The sequence below is a fragment of the Apodemus sylvaticus genome, chromosome X, assembly GCF_947179515.1.
Source record: "Apodemus sylvaticus chromosome X, mApoSyl1.1, whole genome shotgun sequence".
In the NCBI taxonomy this organism is placed as follows: domain Eukaryota; kingdom Metazoa; phylum Chordata; class Mammalia; order Rodentia; family Muridae; genus Apodemus; species Apodemus sylvaticus.
This window is the reverse complement of record NC_067495.1, coordinates 11,606,281-11,620,695: the sequence shown is the minus strand read 5'-3', so window position 1 is coordinate 11,620,695 and position 14,415 is coordinate 11,606,281. Positions and strand designations below refer to the sequence as shown.

The 14,415-nt window shown below is 38.0% G+C and overlaps 1 protein-coding gene across 1 annotated transcript; it reads left to right on the top strand.

The window, feature by feature from the left end:
- The first annotated feature begins 1,414 nt into the window (after positions 1 to 1,414).
- Positions 1,415 to 2,701, top strand: LOC127675199 (uncharacterized). Its single transcript, XM_052171218.1, has one exon. The coding sequence runs from the start codon at positions 1,415 to 1,417 to the stop codon at positions 2,699 to 2,701; it is 1,287 nt and encodes a 428-aa protein (XP_052027178.1).
- The last annotated feature ends 11,714 nt before the right edge of the window (positions 2,702 to 14,415 follow it).

Here is a 14,415-nt window from a genome sequence, read left to right as displayed (position 1 = left end):
CATACCAAAATTTATGGGACACATTGAATGCAGTGCTAATAGGAAAACTCATAGTTCTCTGTGCCTCCAAAAAGAGAATGGAGAGAGCTTACACTAACAGCTTGACAGTGCACTTGAAGGCTCTAGAACAAAAGGAAGCAAATACCCCCAAGAGGAGTAGACTGCAGGAAATAATCAAACTTAGAGCCGAAATCAACCAAGCAGAAACAAAAAGAGCTATACAAAGAATCAACAAAACAAGGAGCTGGTTCTTTGAAAAAATCAACAAGATAGATAAACCCTTAGCCAGACTAGCCAGGGGGCTCAGAGACAGTATCCAAATTAATAAAATCAGAAATGAAAAGGGAGACATAACAACGGAAACTGTGGAAATTCAAAAAATCATCTGATCCCACTACAAGAGTTTATACTCAACAAAGTTTGAAAACCTGGGTGAAATGGACAACTTTCTAGATACATACCAGGTGCCAATGTTAAAACAGGATCAGATAAACCTTCTAAATAGTCCCATAAGCCATGAGGAAATAGAAGCAGCTATTAATAGTCTCCCTTCAAAAAAAAAAAAAAGCCCAGGATCAGACGGGTTTAGTGGGGAATTCTATCAGATCTTCAAAGAAGAGCTAATACAGATACTCTTCGAACTTTTCCATGAGTAGGCTTTAAGTTAATGAGAGAGCTATTGGCTACCACAGAAGGCTGGGTGCCACTCATTGTAACTTTAGGCTTCTCTTGCCATGCTGGTAATTGTTGTGGTTAATGGGTGTTGCCGTTGGATGGAGGCTGTTTTAAATGCTTCCCTCCCTTGGACTCTTGCATTGTATTTTCTGGAACCATGGAAGCTAGACTGCAGAAAAGAGGCTTTCTGGTTTGATCCAGGTCAAATCATAAGTTGTGTATCCTCAGTGTCACCACAATAACAATAGGGGCCCATCTATAATCTATTTTATTTGGGGAATCACTTGGACTTAACTGGACAACCATTCATTCAAAAGGAGGTTTCTATTGGCCACTTCTGGGGGGTTTTGTGGGGAGCATTACCAGCCCGTTGACTTAACACACACATGCACACACACACACCGTGTATTGTGTATTATTTTCATTAAATATAAGATAATATTTAATACACATTTCCATAGAAACATTCTTTAAAACATAGGTCAAGACAGAAACAATCAGAAAGTCCATCAAAAAAGCAACTGTAATATATAAAGCACGTTTTTTTTCCTCCATACTTCATAGAGCACAATGGAGGAGACTGCTGGTGGGGCACTCCCTTGCTTGTCATAGTAGAATCCAAGGTATCAAGTGAGATCTCCTAGCAACTGAGTGGCCTCAATGAAACAAATCCCAAGGCTGCGGCGGAGGCTGAGGCCGCGGCAGAGGCAGAGGCCGTGGCTCCACAGCCAGAAATACTATGGGAGACCACAGGCTGCCAGGGAGCCAGGCCCGTCGGACACTAAAGCCAACATCTCATGACACTACTGCCAAGTCTACATGGAAAGACTCTTCCAAGTGTTTTTCAAAGCACAAGAAAGAGCAGGTGAGGTTGCGCACCTCCGTGGATAACCAGCACCGACTCTATGGCAAGGAACGGTCAGATGACTTCAGGAAAGCCGGGACATCGAGTGAAGGGATGACCCCACGCAGCACAGAAGGCAGCTTTTTCCCAACAATTTCTCGCAGAATATGTAGTCCCATCACCAACAAGAATCAGCAGAAGTCAGCTGATGATTCAGGACTCTTATACCCGCTTTTGACAGCACAGCCGACACGTAGATCCTTCTGGGACGACATAGGTACCCGCCAGAACCAACAGTTGCTTGCTCCATGGCCCAGGGGAGAAGATAATTCTGCAGATATATTGATCAAAATGCTGGAAACACCGAAACCTAACAGGATGCTGGAAAATAAGTGGCCGTATTGGGAAGATCACAGGGAAGCAACCAAGCAGCCCACCACCTCTGCCAAACATTCTCAAGGAAAATACAATCTGGAACATCACAAGCTTCCCTGGTCATGTGAAAGCACTTGGCTCCATGATGGTAAACACAGAGGACAGGATATGCTTAGCTCTATTTATTATAAATACATATACAAAGGAGGGAAGGACGAATGGGCTGAAAAGTATAGAGGTCCCATGCATCATATTGACACCGGATATGAAAACCAATCATGCTATGAAGAGTCACCTGTCAGGAGGACCAATATGTGTAATTGTGACATCAAGTATGCTAAGAAACCGAGCAAAGGGAAGGACACGCCGTTATCTAAAGAGGAATCCAGCTTTGTTATAAAACTTCAAACCCCACCAGATCTTTACAGAGCCAACAAACACACGAGGTATGAATCAGCATTCCTTAGAACCAGCCAGTTGAAAACGCTAGGAATCGAAGAAACTATTCCCAATGAACTTGAACTTCAAGGAGAAAATGCTGGCAAACCAAAGACCCCTGAGCAGCCCTATGATCCATCTGACTGGAAGTATTATATAAGCAAGGATGATACTACACCAAGCACCCTTGAGCAGATGTTTATGAAGAAAGGCTGGGGTTATGAATGTTCTTCTCCAGAATCAAAAATGTTTAGAGATTATTATTGGATTGTGGATTCAGAAGATGATGACGACGATGATGATGAAGAAGAAGAAGGGGAGGAGGAGGAGGAAGAGAAACTAAGGAAACAGCAGACAGAAAATAAGTAGATGACTTTCTAATTATAACTCATTTGGGTATATCCAGTTCTCGTTTTACACATCAATCAAGGTATACATCATGCAGTAATTCTCATTAAGCTTCTGCCTTGCCTTCACATAATATATTACTGTATCAACTATGGGATGAATATTCACATGTACTTTTTCAACATCTTTGCTGCATTGAAGATATTACATCGTTACATTAAGCAGTAATAGGAATGCATAAAACCATGAATAAAGACAGCTAGTATTAGGAAGATCCCGGGATGACACTAATAATGTGAGAAGAATCTCAAAACACCGAAATTGCAAGAATAAAAAGAGACTTGTGCAACTCCCTGCGGATTGAAACTTAATAAACTAACTAGCAATTGTTTTATCAACTGTAACTTGAAATCAATAGTCAAATAAATGTGAATTCATCTTCTGAAACAGTTACTGTGATTTTCATTTCAAATTCATTTTGCCGTTTACAACATTAATTTCCATTTGTATGTCTGTACAGAACATTCACAAGACAATGGCTATTTTAATTTATTCTTTCTTGTGCATGTTCAGTGCAAATAGTTGATTTACTCTTTTCACAATTAGATCCTTATCACACATGGAACTTGCAAACATTGCGATCTCATAGTGCCTTTTACTATTTTGTTTCTTTTCCCTGCAGAAAGTATCATGTTGGAATATCTCACCTGTCTTTCTTTTGCATTCAGGTCATGTTTTTAATATCACATCCCAAAAGTTAATTCTCATGAAAATACCTAAAGTCTGTTAGGTTTTCAACTACTAGAATGGGCAGAGGAAAAGATGGATACTCAAGTAGTTGGTATAAGAATTGAGAAACAAGGAAAACATTTTAAAATATAAGATTTATCTTTATTCTAGAACATTTCCCTCACATATTAACAATTCACACATTTCTCCGGTCCTCTCCACCTTTCACAAACATTGTGAGGTTGCCCCTGCCACTGGTGACTCCTCCCCCCCCCCAAGTCTCTTTTTTTAGTTGAATATAATAGAAGACAGTTCTACTGCATGCCTATGACATTTTTTCATAACCACATAAGCCGTAGGTCATCCAGTGTGCCAACCTTCCTCTTTTTCCCATGGCGTCTTGACATATACCACTCCATTTTTAACATAAGCAATCAAATATTTGAATGCAAGCTTGAGGGAATTTATCTTGGATGTAAAATTTTAGGAAGTCTAGCAGCAATTAGAAATGTGTCAACCTGCCATAGTTCACTGGATGTTCAACAGGTGGCAAAGGTGATTTAAGTCTCTGACCTCTCCAACACATAAACAAAATGTCATTTTGTCTCTGGTTGCAAAACTTCGTTCCGTGTTATATATGCATCATCAAAAAGCATCACATTTTGGGTCAAAAGTTGTAATTAGCTTATTTTCCATTTTAGCTTTGTGACCATGTACTTCATGGTGTCAGTTTCCTCATATATGCAAAGGAAACCATGCTGTTAAACTTAAAGACAGTTTGATGAGAATAATGGAACTATGTTCTATAATTGCTTATGGTCACAGATAGCACACAATTGATACTAAGCATGTGTTCATAAAAGAGGAGTGTATTTACAAAAGGCAGATGGACATTGCAATGATCCAAAAATAAAAGGAAGGTTTTCATGACATGATCCATTGTGCAAGTTTAAATATTGCTGAAAGTGAAGAAAAAAATTATATGGGGCTTGAAGGAGGGTTTCAGAGTTAAGAGCATCAGCTGCTCTTCCAGAGGACCTGAGTTCAATTTTTAGAACCAATGTTGCAGCTCACAACTGTCTTTAACTCCAGCTCCAGGGGATTCAACACCCTCACATAGGCAAAACACCAATGCACTTAAAATAAAAAATAAATCATTAAAAATTGTAATTATATTGCCTCTGCAAAGTTTGGGCTCCTGAATGCTCTCTTCTGCAAGGGGTCTCAAATCTGTATCCTACTCATCCTGGCAGCTAAGAAAGCTTTTACATCAGGGTATTGGGGGTGACAGGTAGGGTGCTTGAAGGCGAGGTGATGCTGTCATTGACACCATGGCTTTCATGCCTTGTGCTAATGCCCTTCATCTTGTAGAAGCAATCTTCAATCCAGAAACTGATTTGCCTTCCTTACTCCCTGGTACCTCCGCATCCCATCTTACCTAAGTCCTTTTTTTTTTTTTTTGCCATGGGATAGAAAAAGCCAGGGCCCTTTAATTTCTCACAGAATGGCCAGGAGAAATTCAAGAAGCCTTGAACATATCTGTGCTTTCAGAGGCAGTAGGAAGAGAAGCTGCTTTGGGTGACTAGCACCAAGCAATCCAATCATGGGCCTGTCCCAGGAGAAGGAATAGGGTCTAGATAGGCTGGTTATGAGTGCTGTCTTCATTAGGTAGACTCCTGTGTATATTGATGAATTAAGACTGTTAGTACACACATGTGAAAATTTTGCAAGAGTTGGAAGAATTTATATTCATCTAGGAAGAGAGAAAGAGTAGATTTCAAGTAGAAGCAATCAAATTATCTGGTCTAACTTGGTGAACCAGAGAGTTTAACTGGTAGGTGGGGACTTTCCTACATGAATATAGGCCACTTCGTTAGTAACTATACCACAAAAGAATAATTACACCCACAATTGATAACAGGTAATGTAGAGAAATTTTAATCCAGCAACATGGCTGCTCTGGCATGTTGGGATCACATCGAAAGACCTTCTAGGTCTATATAATCTGTCTGGAATGCAGAAATTCCCTAGATTACACTATGATCTGGCTGGAATACCGACATGCCCTTAGCATAAACCTAAACGTAAAGAGTTCTGGTTTTGACCATGCACAATATATTTTCTCTCTCCAAAATGGACAACAGTGCATCAAATTTTCAAACTGCTTCAAATGCCTTCCTCTCTCCCAACATATACAGGCATGCAGTGTTATTGTGCACATATTTAATCATCTACTGTCTGTCAGGAGAACATATAGGAACAGCAATGACTCTCATAACACTTGGAGATGTTTCTGCAAGTGTTGGCTTCAGTCTGTTGATGGCCAGTTAATGAAGGAGGATGTTGAGATTTACCTGTTGCACCATCCCACACTCACTATCAGATTCACAAATGAGATCAAGAAGTTTTGGGGTACATTTCTAGAAGTGCTGTTAAGCCAGGAATAAGATATATCCAGTCAGCAATTGTTTGAGTATTTTTTGATTCTTCGTAATCAAGAAAAGAGGTAAAAAACATATGGCCAAGAACTCTCTCAATATAGCTAGAAAAATACACATAAATAGTAAATGTTTGTTAGTTTAGTTTCTCATGGAGTATCTTTGGAGAAAGGATAAATTATTATCTGAAGAATTAGTTCTAGTTAATCAGGAAAAAATTGAAAACTTTCTTCTAAGATGAAAATGAGCTATTGACATTTTCCTAGCTCTCCTCTCATCCTCCAGACTTTAAAATAATTTCTATACCTCATCTCCTCTAAGACATCCAGAGTCTTGAGAAGGGTGTTATAGATTCCCTGCTTAGCACTGAGAGCCCAACAGTCACTTCTCTGAAGGCTCCAGTATATAATTGCTTGTTTGCTCTAGCCTTAAATATTGTTCACACTACTTAGCTTGTGCTTTTCCTATTCACTTCTGTATGGTACTTCTCCTTCTGAAGGACCTAGATATGAGTTATTGATATAAGGCATTCTAATGTTCCTATTTCCAGGACTTTAATCTAATCATATCTGAAAACTCTCTATTATCAAATAAGGTAATGCATTAATAAGTCCCAAGGTTTAGGATACAGGCATCTTTCAGGTGGGAAGAATAATTATGTCTTAGAAATGCTACTTTTTTTTTCGTTTAATTGTATGTATGTATGTATGTATGTATGCACATGTATGTATTCATGTGTGTATATAGATATGTGCATGTGCCCTCAGAAGGCAGAAGCAGACATTAGACTTCCTGGAGCTGGTGATACAGATGTTTGTGTGACACACAATGTGTATGCTAGAATCTGATCTCAGTTCCTATGGAAGAGAAGTTTGGACTCTTAACCAATGAACCATCTTCATAGCATTATAAATCCTACTTTGTTAAAAATCCAAAACCAATTGAACAAAATTCCTAACTTGGCATAGCATGCAAGGAATAAAAGTAAGTAGCCTAAAACCTATGATGAGTTTTTCCTTTACATTACTTTAAGAAACATAATCATTATGTTGTATATAGAAATTAATTTTTATGGCAATTGAGCCTTCAAAACTACATATAGAGTTTTCCTTTTTGGTAAAATTTTGGAAAACATTCAGTAAAGTGTATTGCTACAGCAAAGCAACTTTTCCAGCTGCCAATTTGCCATTACTTTATAGCCATTATACGATCATCGATGAAAGTATCTTAATTCTGGCCATCATTGTATATAAAAGAATCACTTCAAAAATAACATAATTATCATTAACATTGTCTTTTGCGAAGTTACCCTTGGTAACTTATTCTCAAATTTATAAATCTCTAAAATGACAACTATACAACTAAGCTGTTATCTGCCAGGCTTGGCTATATGTTGAGTTGGGTTAGGGTTGAGTAGAGGTTTTCTCTTTCCATTATTGTGACACATGTACTACACACATCTTTTTTAAATAGCATATCTGAAAAAAATATGAGAGGCAAGGGCCAACCATGTAAGCACATTGTAGCTTCTGTAAAATATTACAAACTTTTAAACTTTTCAGCATAAAAGAAAATACATGGGACATCTAAACTCATGGGAAAGGTCAGTGTTTACTCCCTACTGTCATGGCTAGAACTGGGAAAGAAGAAAAATACAAGCAAATAATAGACTCAGCTACCAAAGGACAATGAGCACAGCAAAGTTCCTGGATGGGCTGGAGAAGGGGACTAGAAAGAACCCATTATTGCTCTATCTTGTTACCACAATGGCTAGCTTGTGCTGACTGAGAAGGTTCAAAGGTTACAGGGTCTTGCTCTCATGGGCTGATCTCTATGGATACTGGCAAGTTTGTTCTGTGGAACCAACAGAAGAAAATTGTACATCCTGGGAAGAAGACTCATGCAAAGAAAGCAGCAGGCTAGATGGAGGCCACAAGTCCCCAGCACTGGGGAAAGGATGCAGGATGCAGGTGCAAAATGTGACAGCTGCCTCTGTCTCACTGTGATTGACAGTTGAAGGTCCCCAGGGTCAGGGTCAGAGTGAAGATGCACATTTAGAAAGGAGATCAACTTTAACAAACTTTATTAGGTCATAAAAGCCCCAGAGGTGAGAATCTGCTGGAGAGCTCTGAGTTGCACATATTTTTTTAGGTTCTGGGCCCCCTCTATCTTTAGGTCTTTTTTTTTCCTTTCTGGTTGGTCCCACCTAAGGTATTATGACTTGTGTGGGCTTCCGTCCACCCACAGGTGGTTAGCACTTATTAACTGGTTAGCAGTTGTTAGTTGGTTTCAGTTGCAATGAGATTTAGCAGTTGGTTAACAGTTGCAGTTGGTGGTTAGCAGTTGGTATCAGTTGAAATATCCTGAGATCTGAGGGAGGGTGAGCCCAGGAGCAAGAAGCAGCTCCTCTTAAAGGGGCAGGTCCACATACTCTTAATCAGTATAAGTAACCCTGAGCCTCCTTTAGAATGATTGCAATGATTGACAGCATGCCAACAAATGACTCATGCTAGGCAATTATGAGGCATGCCCTGGTGGCAACTGAGGTTTTAAAATCTAAAGATATTTTTTTGTTTGAGTAAAATCAGGATTTTTTTTTTAATTTATAAAGTCTAATGGCCACTAAAAATCACTGCTCAATATGGAGGATAAAAAGCCTATTTCATGCAAAACTACACATTAGTAACAACAACAACAACAACAACAACAACAAAACCCCATAAACATCTGAAATAGCTATGGCTCAGTGGAGATAGGAGGAGAAACAGAGATAGAGAAGGGGCAGGGGGCAATGGAGATTTTTCTGTAAACTAGTACATGCACTGTGTTTTTGTAGGTTTTATGTGCCAGAAATTCATCAAGGATTGTCTCTACTATCGTATACCTAGCAGCAGTTTATGATTAAAGCTGACATTTGTGTCTTCTCATACACCACTGATCAAAGGGAATGAAATAAGACCCTTAAGATTAGGAGCTGGGATAAAGGAGGAAGAATTGTAAGTTAATAAAACACATTTAGGGCTAGAGAGATGGCTCAGTGATTAAGAGCACTGACTGTTCTTCCAGAGGTCCCAAGTTCAAATCCCCGCAGCCACATGGTGACTCACAACCATCTGAGATCTTATGCCCTCTTCTGATGTGTCTGATATAATAGTATATATATGATATATGATATATGATATATATATATCAGTGTACTTTAAAAAAATAAAACACATTTATAGGACATTAGCGTCTATACAGGCTCCCTTTTCTCTAAGGAACTAAATAATTTTTTTCTGAATATTTTCTTTCTCTGTACCTTCATTATGAGTGAAAGATAACAAACCATCATTGACATACAAATTATCTTCTCTAATTATTGTTCAGTAAAGAAGATAGGAAACCTTTACAATTAACAAACCACATAGTTACTAGGCTTAATTTCATCTAGATTGCATAGTTGATCCTTTGGCTGACATACTGTTTTAATGTTGAATTTATTTTTATGAGGACAGAAAGTTCACACATTAGTGTAGTTTTGTGTGACATTTGGATATGTGTATGCATTAGATGATGTTTAACTTGGGTTAAGTGGGGGGAAACTGGGAAAGGGTATAACCTTTGAAATGTAAATGAAGAATAAATTCAATAAAAAATAAAAAACTTGGGTTAAGTAAGTTTATAGAACACAAATATGCATCATTTCTTAATATTTAATTCATATAGCATAAAAGAGCACAATTTGATTGTTCTTAATATTTTGCAAAACCATTCAGCTATCATTGCTATGTAATTTCAAAACACCTTTATCAGCCCCCAAAGAAAGCAAGGACTTTCTATTTTTTTTATTCCAACTTTCTCCTAAGTGGAAATTAATTAAAATAACCCATCAAAGAGCTACAATGTCCCAAGAAAGAATGGTTAATCTGTCAATGTTGTAAATAATATACAAATTATATGAAAATATTGACTATAAATACATTATTGGTGATTTTGCTAAAGTAAGTGTAAAAAGTTTATTAAAATATTTATTGTTTTGTTAAAAAAAAAGAAACCAAGGACTTTTTCATGTTCGTGATCTATCACTCTGCATTTGCCTTCTCCCCAGTCCCTGTCAATCACTACTCTCTTCTTAAATGAATCTGTTTCAGACATTTCACAAAACTGAAACCATGCCAAGCTTTCTGTTACAGTTTTCTTTGATTTAGAAACGTGTCTCCAAGCTTCACCTTTTTCTGCAGTGTGTATCAGCATTTTATCCCACTTTATGACTGAGCAAATAGTTAAATATCCCCTGGCCTGAATATTCCGCATTTATTGTATATATTCATCATCGGATGGATATTTGGGTTGTTAATACTCCATTAATACTAGGATATAAACTCAACACAGGAAGAGCTGAGTCATGCAGGAGGTGTTTATTTAATATTTTGGGTAAATAAAATTGTTGCAGTTGTGATTCTAACCTTTGCGCAGCTAAACCCTCTCTCCAACCCTTGATAAAATTGTTTTATGTTTTGCATCAATTTAAAATACTTCCAGAAAGGCATCATGAGGGCTCCTACTTCCTTACATCTTCTAAGCACTTCTTTAAACATTTTTATTTTTAGTTGATCTCCCACTCCTCCCTCCCCCTCCCTCCGTGCCTACCTTCCCCCTCCTCTGTGTGTGTGCATTTCTTGTCAATGTTTGTCACTTGTGTAGGGGGGACTGAGGATGGCAGAAGAGGAAGTCAGATACTCCAGAACAGGAGTGACAGGTAAGTAATTGTGACTTGTTTGGCATCGGGGCTGACAATTTAGCTTGGGCTTTTGGAAGAGCAAATGCTCTTCAATACTGAGCAATCTCTGCAGAACCAGCACTTGCGCTTTCATTTTCATTATTCAATTATGCACAAAGTCCTTTCTCATTGTGGTTTGGATTGCACGTTCCTGGTAGGATCTTCGAGCATGCTTGCTGGTCATTTGCATCTTTCCTTTGGAAAAGTTTCTATACAAATCCATAAGAACGTTTTTGTGTGTATGAAAAAGATGAATTAGTAGGCTCATGTGACCTTCTACCTCAGTCTCCCATGTAGTGGAACTATAGGCACACACCACAATGTCCGCCTCCTGTGCTGATGATATTTTAGTTGGGTTATTAGGCTGTTTTTGTCATTTAGTTGTGACAGTTACGTACATAGTCTTACAAGTTCTTTGTTACTCCTTTCCCCAGTATTTTCTCCTACATCGTGCACTGTCTTTTACTTTGCGTTGAAGTATAAACATCTTTAACTTTCATGCAGGCAACTCTATTTTTCCTTTGTTGCTTGCAATTTGGGGGAAATAGACCTAATGTTCTTTTTTTATTTTTAGTTTTATATTTTCTATTTGTATTATGGTACACTTATGATTTAATCTTTTGTGTATAGTATTTGAAGTAGAGGTTTCAAATCCATTGCCTTGTATGCAGTTATATATGCTAAGCAGGAGATTATCTTCAAGAGGAACTGCTAAAAGATGTCCCAGAACAAGTCAGAAAGAACAGGAAGAGCTGGTGGCTCTTTCTGAAGCAGACCAAACCAACTTCAGGGGCTTCCTCCTTGGGAGCTACGCAGAGTGCTGTGCCACTTCAGCCTAACGAACATCTTATATATTTAGATTCAGGGTAAAATTGGCTTTCCAAGACAAGTATCTCTGAAACTGTTCACAGTGCTCACCATGAGAGACACAGGAGTGTGCACAACAAGGGGAGACAAAATCTAAGTCTCAAGTCTGCCAGTATTCCCTGCCAGGCAGTCTTCTTCTTCTTCTTCTTCTTCTTCTTCTTCTTCTTCTTCTTCTTCTTCTTCTTCTTCTTCTTCTTCTTCTTCTTCTTCTTCTTCTTCTTCTTAGATTCTTAGTTTTATTACTATATCTTGTCTGAATTCCTCCTTTTGTGGAACAAAAGGACCAAGACTGATGCTAGGATTGAGGTCAAAGAAAACGTTAAAATGACCATTCTTTGCCTTTATAAAAAGTGATCCGACTCTAAATGATGAGAGTTTGTTTAGATCTTGACTTTAATTTCACACTCATCTCAGTCCTGCTGATATTGCCATGCAGTCCTGATGAACCAATTATTTAACCGATTATAAACCAGAGTTAACCAGAGTTATAAGGGAATAACCCGAAGTATATTAATGGAAATTGATTTTTAACTCTTGAATTATAAAGATACAGTTCCCCTAAGTTATCAAAAACCAATAAAGACAGTCTAAGCAACAAGACATCAGCTTAAAACATCTTTGTTCAGTTTTTGAAAATTTTTTAATAGTAGATCAACATTTTTAAAGAAGAAAACTTTTAACACAGAGAATTGTATTTTATTACATATTAGTGAATTAAGTTTTGATTCTAAGAAAATCTTTTAACTTTTCCAGCCAAATTTGTCATACATACATTTCTTTTAATAAAATTTAGCCTTTCAAAACCTTTTGTGACTTAATCTTTCATAACTTACTTAAACCTTTTTTTAAAAAAACTTTCATTGTTTTTCCATTTTGGAACGATTTGGTCTTAATGTAGTTTTATAGTAATGCAGTTTTATAGTAAGCTTTGAAACCAGGAACCAGGAGGCTTCCCAGCAATTGTCTTTTTTTTCCATATGAAATTTAGGTTCAAGCATTTAATTTCTTCCCCAATAAAGCTATATTTTTGTAGATATTAGTCGAATCTATAGATGACTTTAGGGAATACTGTCATCTTAAGATCTTAAGATGCAAGAGCTTAAAACATATTTAGATTTATCGAATATTTTTGAAAATGCTTTGTAGTGTTCTATGTATAATTTTCTGCCTACTTTGGCAAATTTATTCTCAGTTATATTATTATCTTTCATATTATTGCAAATGGAATTGTGTTCTTTTTTCTCATCCCCCTTTTAAAAGTAGAGGAATTTCTCATCTAATATATCCTGATTATAATTTCTTCTTTCTTTACACCTTACAGTTTCCCCCATCCTCTCCCCCTCTTGATCTCTTTCTATCCCTTTCTATCTCTCATTAGAAAAGAACAGGCTTCTAAGAGATAAAAACAAAACTTGACAAAATAAAACATAATAAGACAAAGCAAAAACTATCATATTGAAACAACCTGATATGAGCACAAAACGTCCCAAAAGCAGGCGCAAGAGTCAAAGACCCATTCATCCTCATGGTCAGACTTCTCATAAAAATACTAAGCTATTAGCTATAATATAATCATATAGAGGACCTGGTGCAGACCCATGTAGTGTCTGTGCTTGCTGCTTCAGTGTCGGTGAGCTCATATGCATCTTGCTTAGTTGATTCAGAGGACCTAATTATCCCTCCCCTCTGGGTCTTACAGCCATTCTGGCTCCTTTTCTGAGGTATTCACTGAACTCTAATGTGTGTGTGTGTGTGTGTGTGTGTGTGTGTGTGATGGAGACCTTCCCAATTTAGTCTCTGTCTCTTTCTCCCTGTCTCTGTCTCTCTCTCATGTCTAGCTGTGGATCTCTGTATCTGTTTATATCTGCTGTGGGGGGGGGTCATCATCATCTGATGACCAGATAAGATATTGATCTATGAGTGTAACAGAATAATATTAGGAGCTATTTTATTGTTACTTTTTTTTTTTTAGACCAAGAGTGTTTGCTTTTATCCTAGTCTCTCGGTTATCTAGTGTTTGGTTCTTGGTGTCCAGTTTGGGTGCCTTCTCATGCAGTGGGATTAAGTCACATTAGACATTAGTTGGCTACTCCCACAAGTCCTGTACCACCTAATATGCTATTGCCCTAGCATATTTTACAGGCAAAAGATTTTGAGACTGTGTTGCTGTTGTTCAGGTTTCTCTTCCAGTAGCCTGCAGAATACCTTTCCACACCGAAGTGACTAAAAGTAGGGATGAAGACTCCATGTATGTGCCAGCGCAGCTTCTCCATGTTCAATGAGTTATGTGTGTGTGTGTGTGTGTGTGTGTGTGTGTGTTGTCCTTGGCAATAGGACCACAGTGTCTAGTTTGTGGAGAGCAACCCTTGGTCTTAGCAACATACTGGGGGGGGTTGGCAATCTCTCTGGGACTTACTGGACCAACAACTTAATTGAATGCATACCATTTCTGCCACTGGAAGCCTCACTTGGCACCAAGAGACAGTCACTTGAGACTAAATATCCCCCATTACTAGGACTTCTCATTAGGATCAACTTCATGGATGCCAGGAAGTTTCTACTATGCTAAGTTTCCACAGAACTTCATAAATCTCCCCAGTTCCAACCGCCCATCACTGCACTCTCTCACTCTACCCTATCTCTATCCCTCATCTACTTCCCCTGCTCCCATTCCATCCACCTCTAGATAAAATCTATTCTATTTTCACCTCCCAGAGAGATCCATGCATCCCTCATAGAAACCTCCTCTTTGTCTAACCTCTCTTGCTCTGTAGATTGTAGCTTTGCTATCATTTACTTAATAGCTAATGTCCAATTATAGGCAATTACAGGCAAATCCATACCATATTTATAATTCTGGGTCTGGGTTACCTCACTCAGGATGATTCTTTTCAACTACCATCCATTTGCCTGCAAAAATCATGATGTTATTTTGTTTA

What these genes read in the sequence shown, in the direction of transcription:
- LOC127675199 (XM_052171218.1), top strand. Translation starts at nt 1,415, where the DNA reads ATGGGAGACCACAGGCTGCCAGGGAGCCAGGCCCGTCGGACACTAAAG.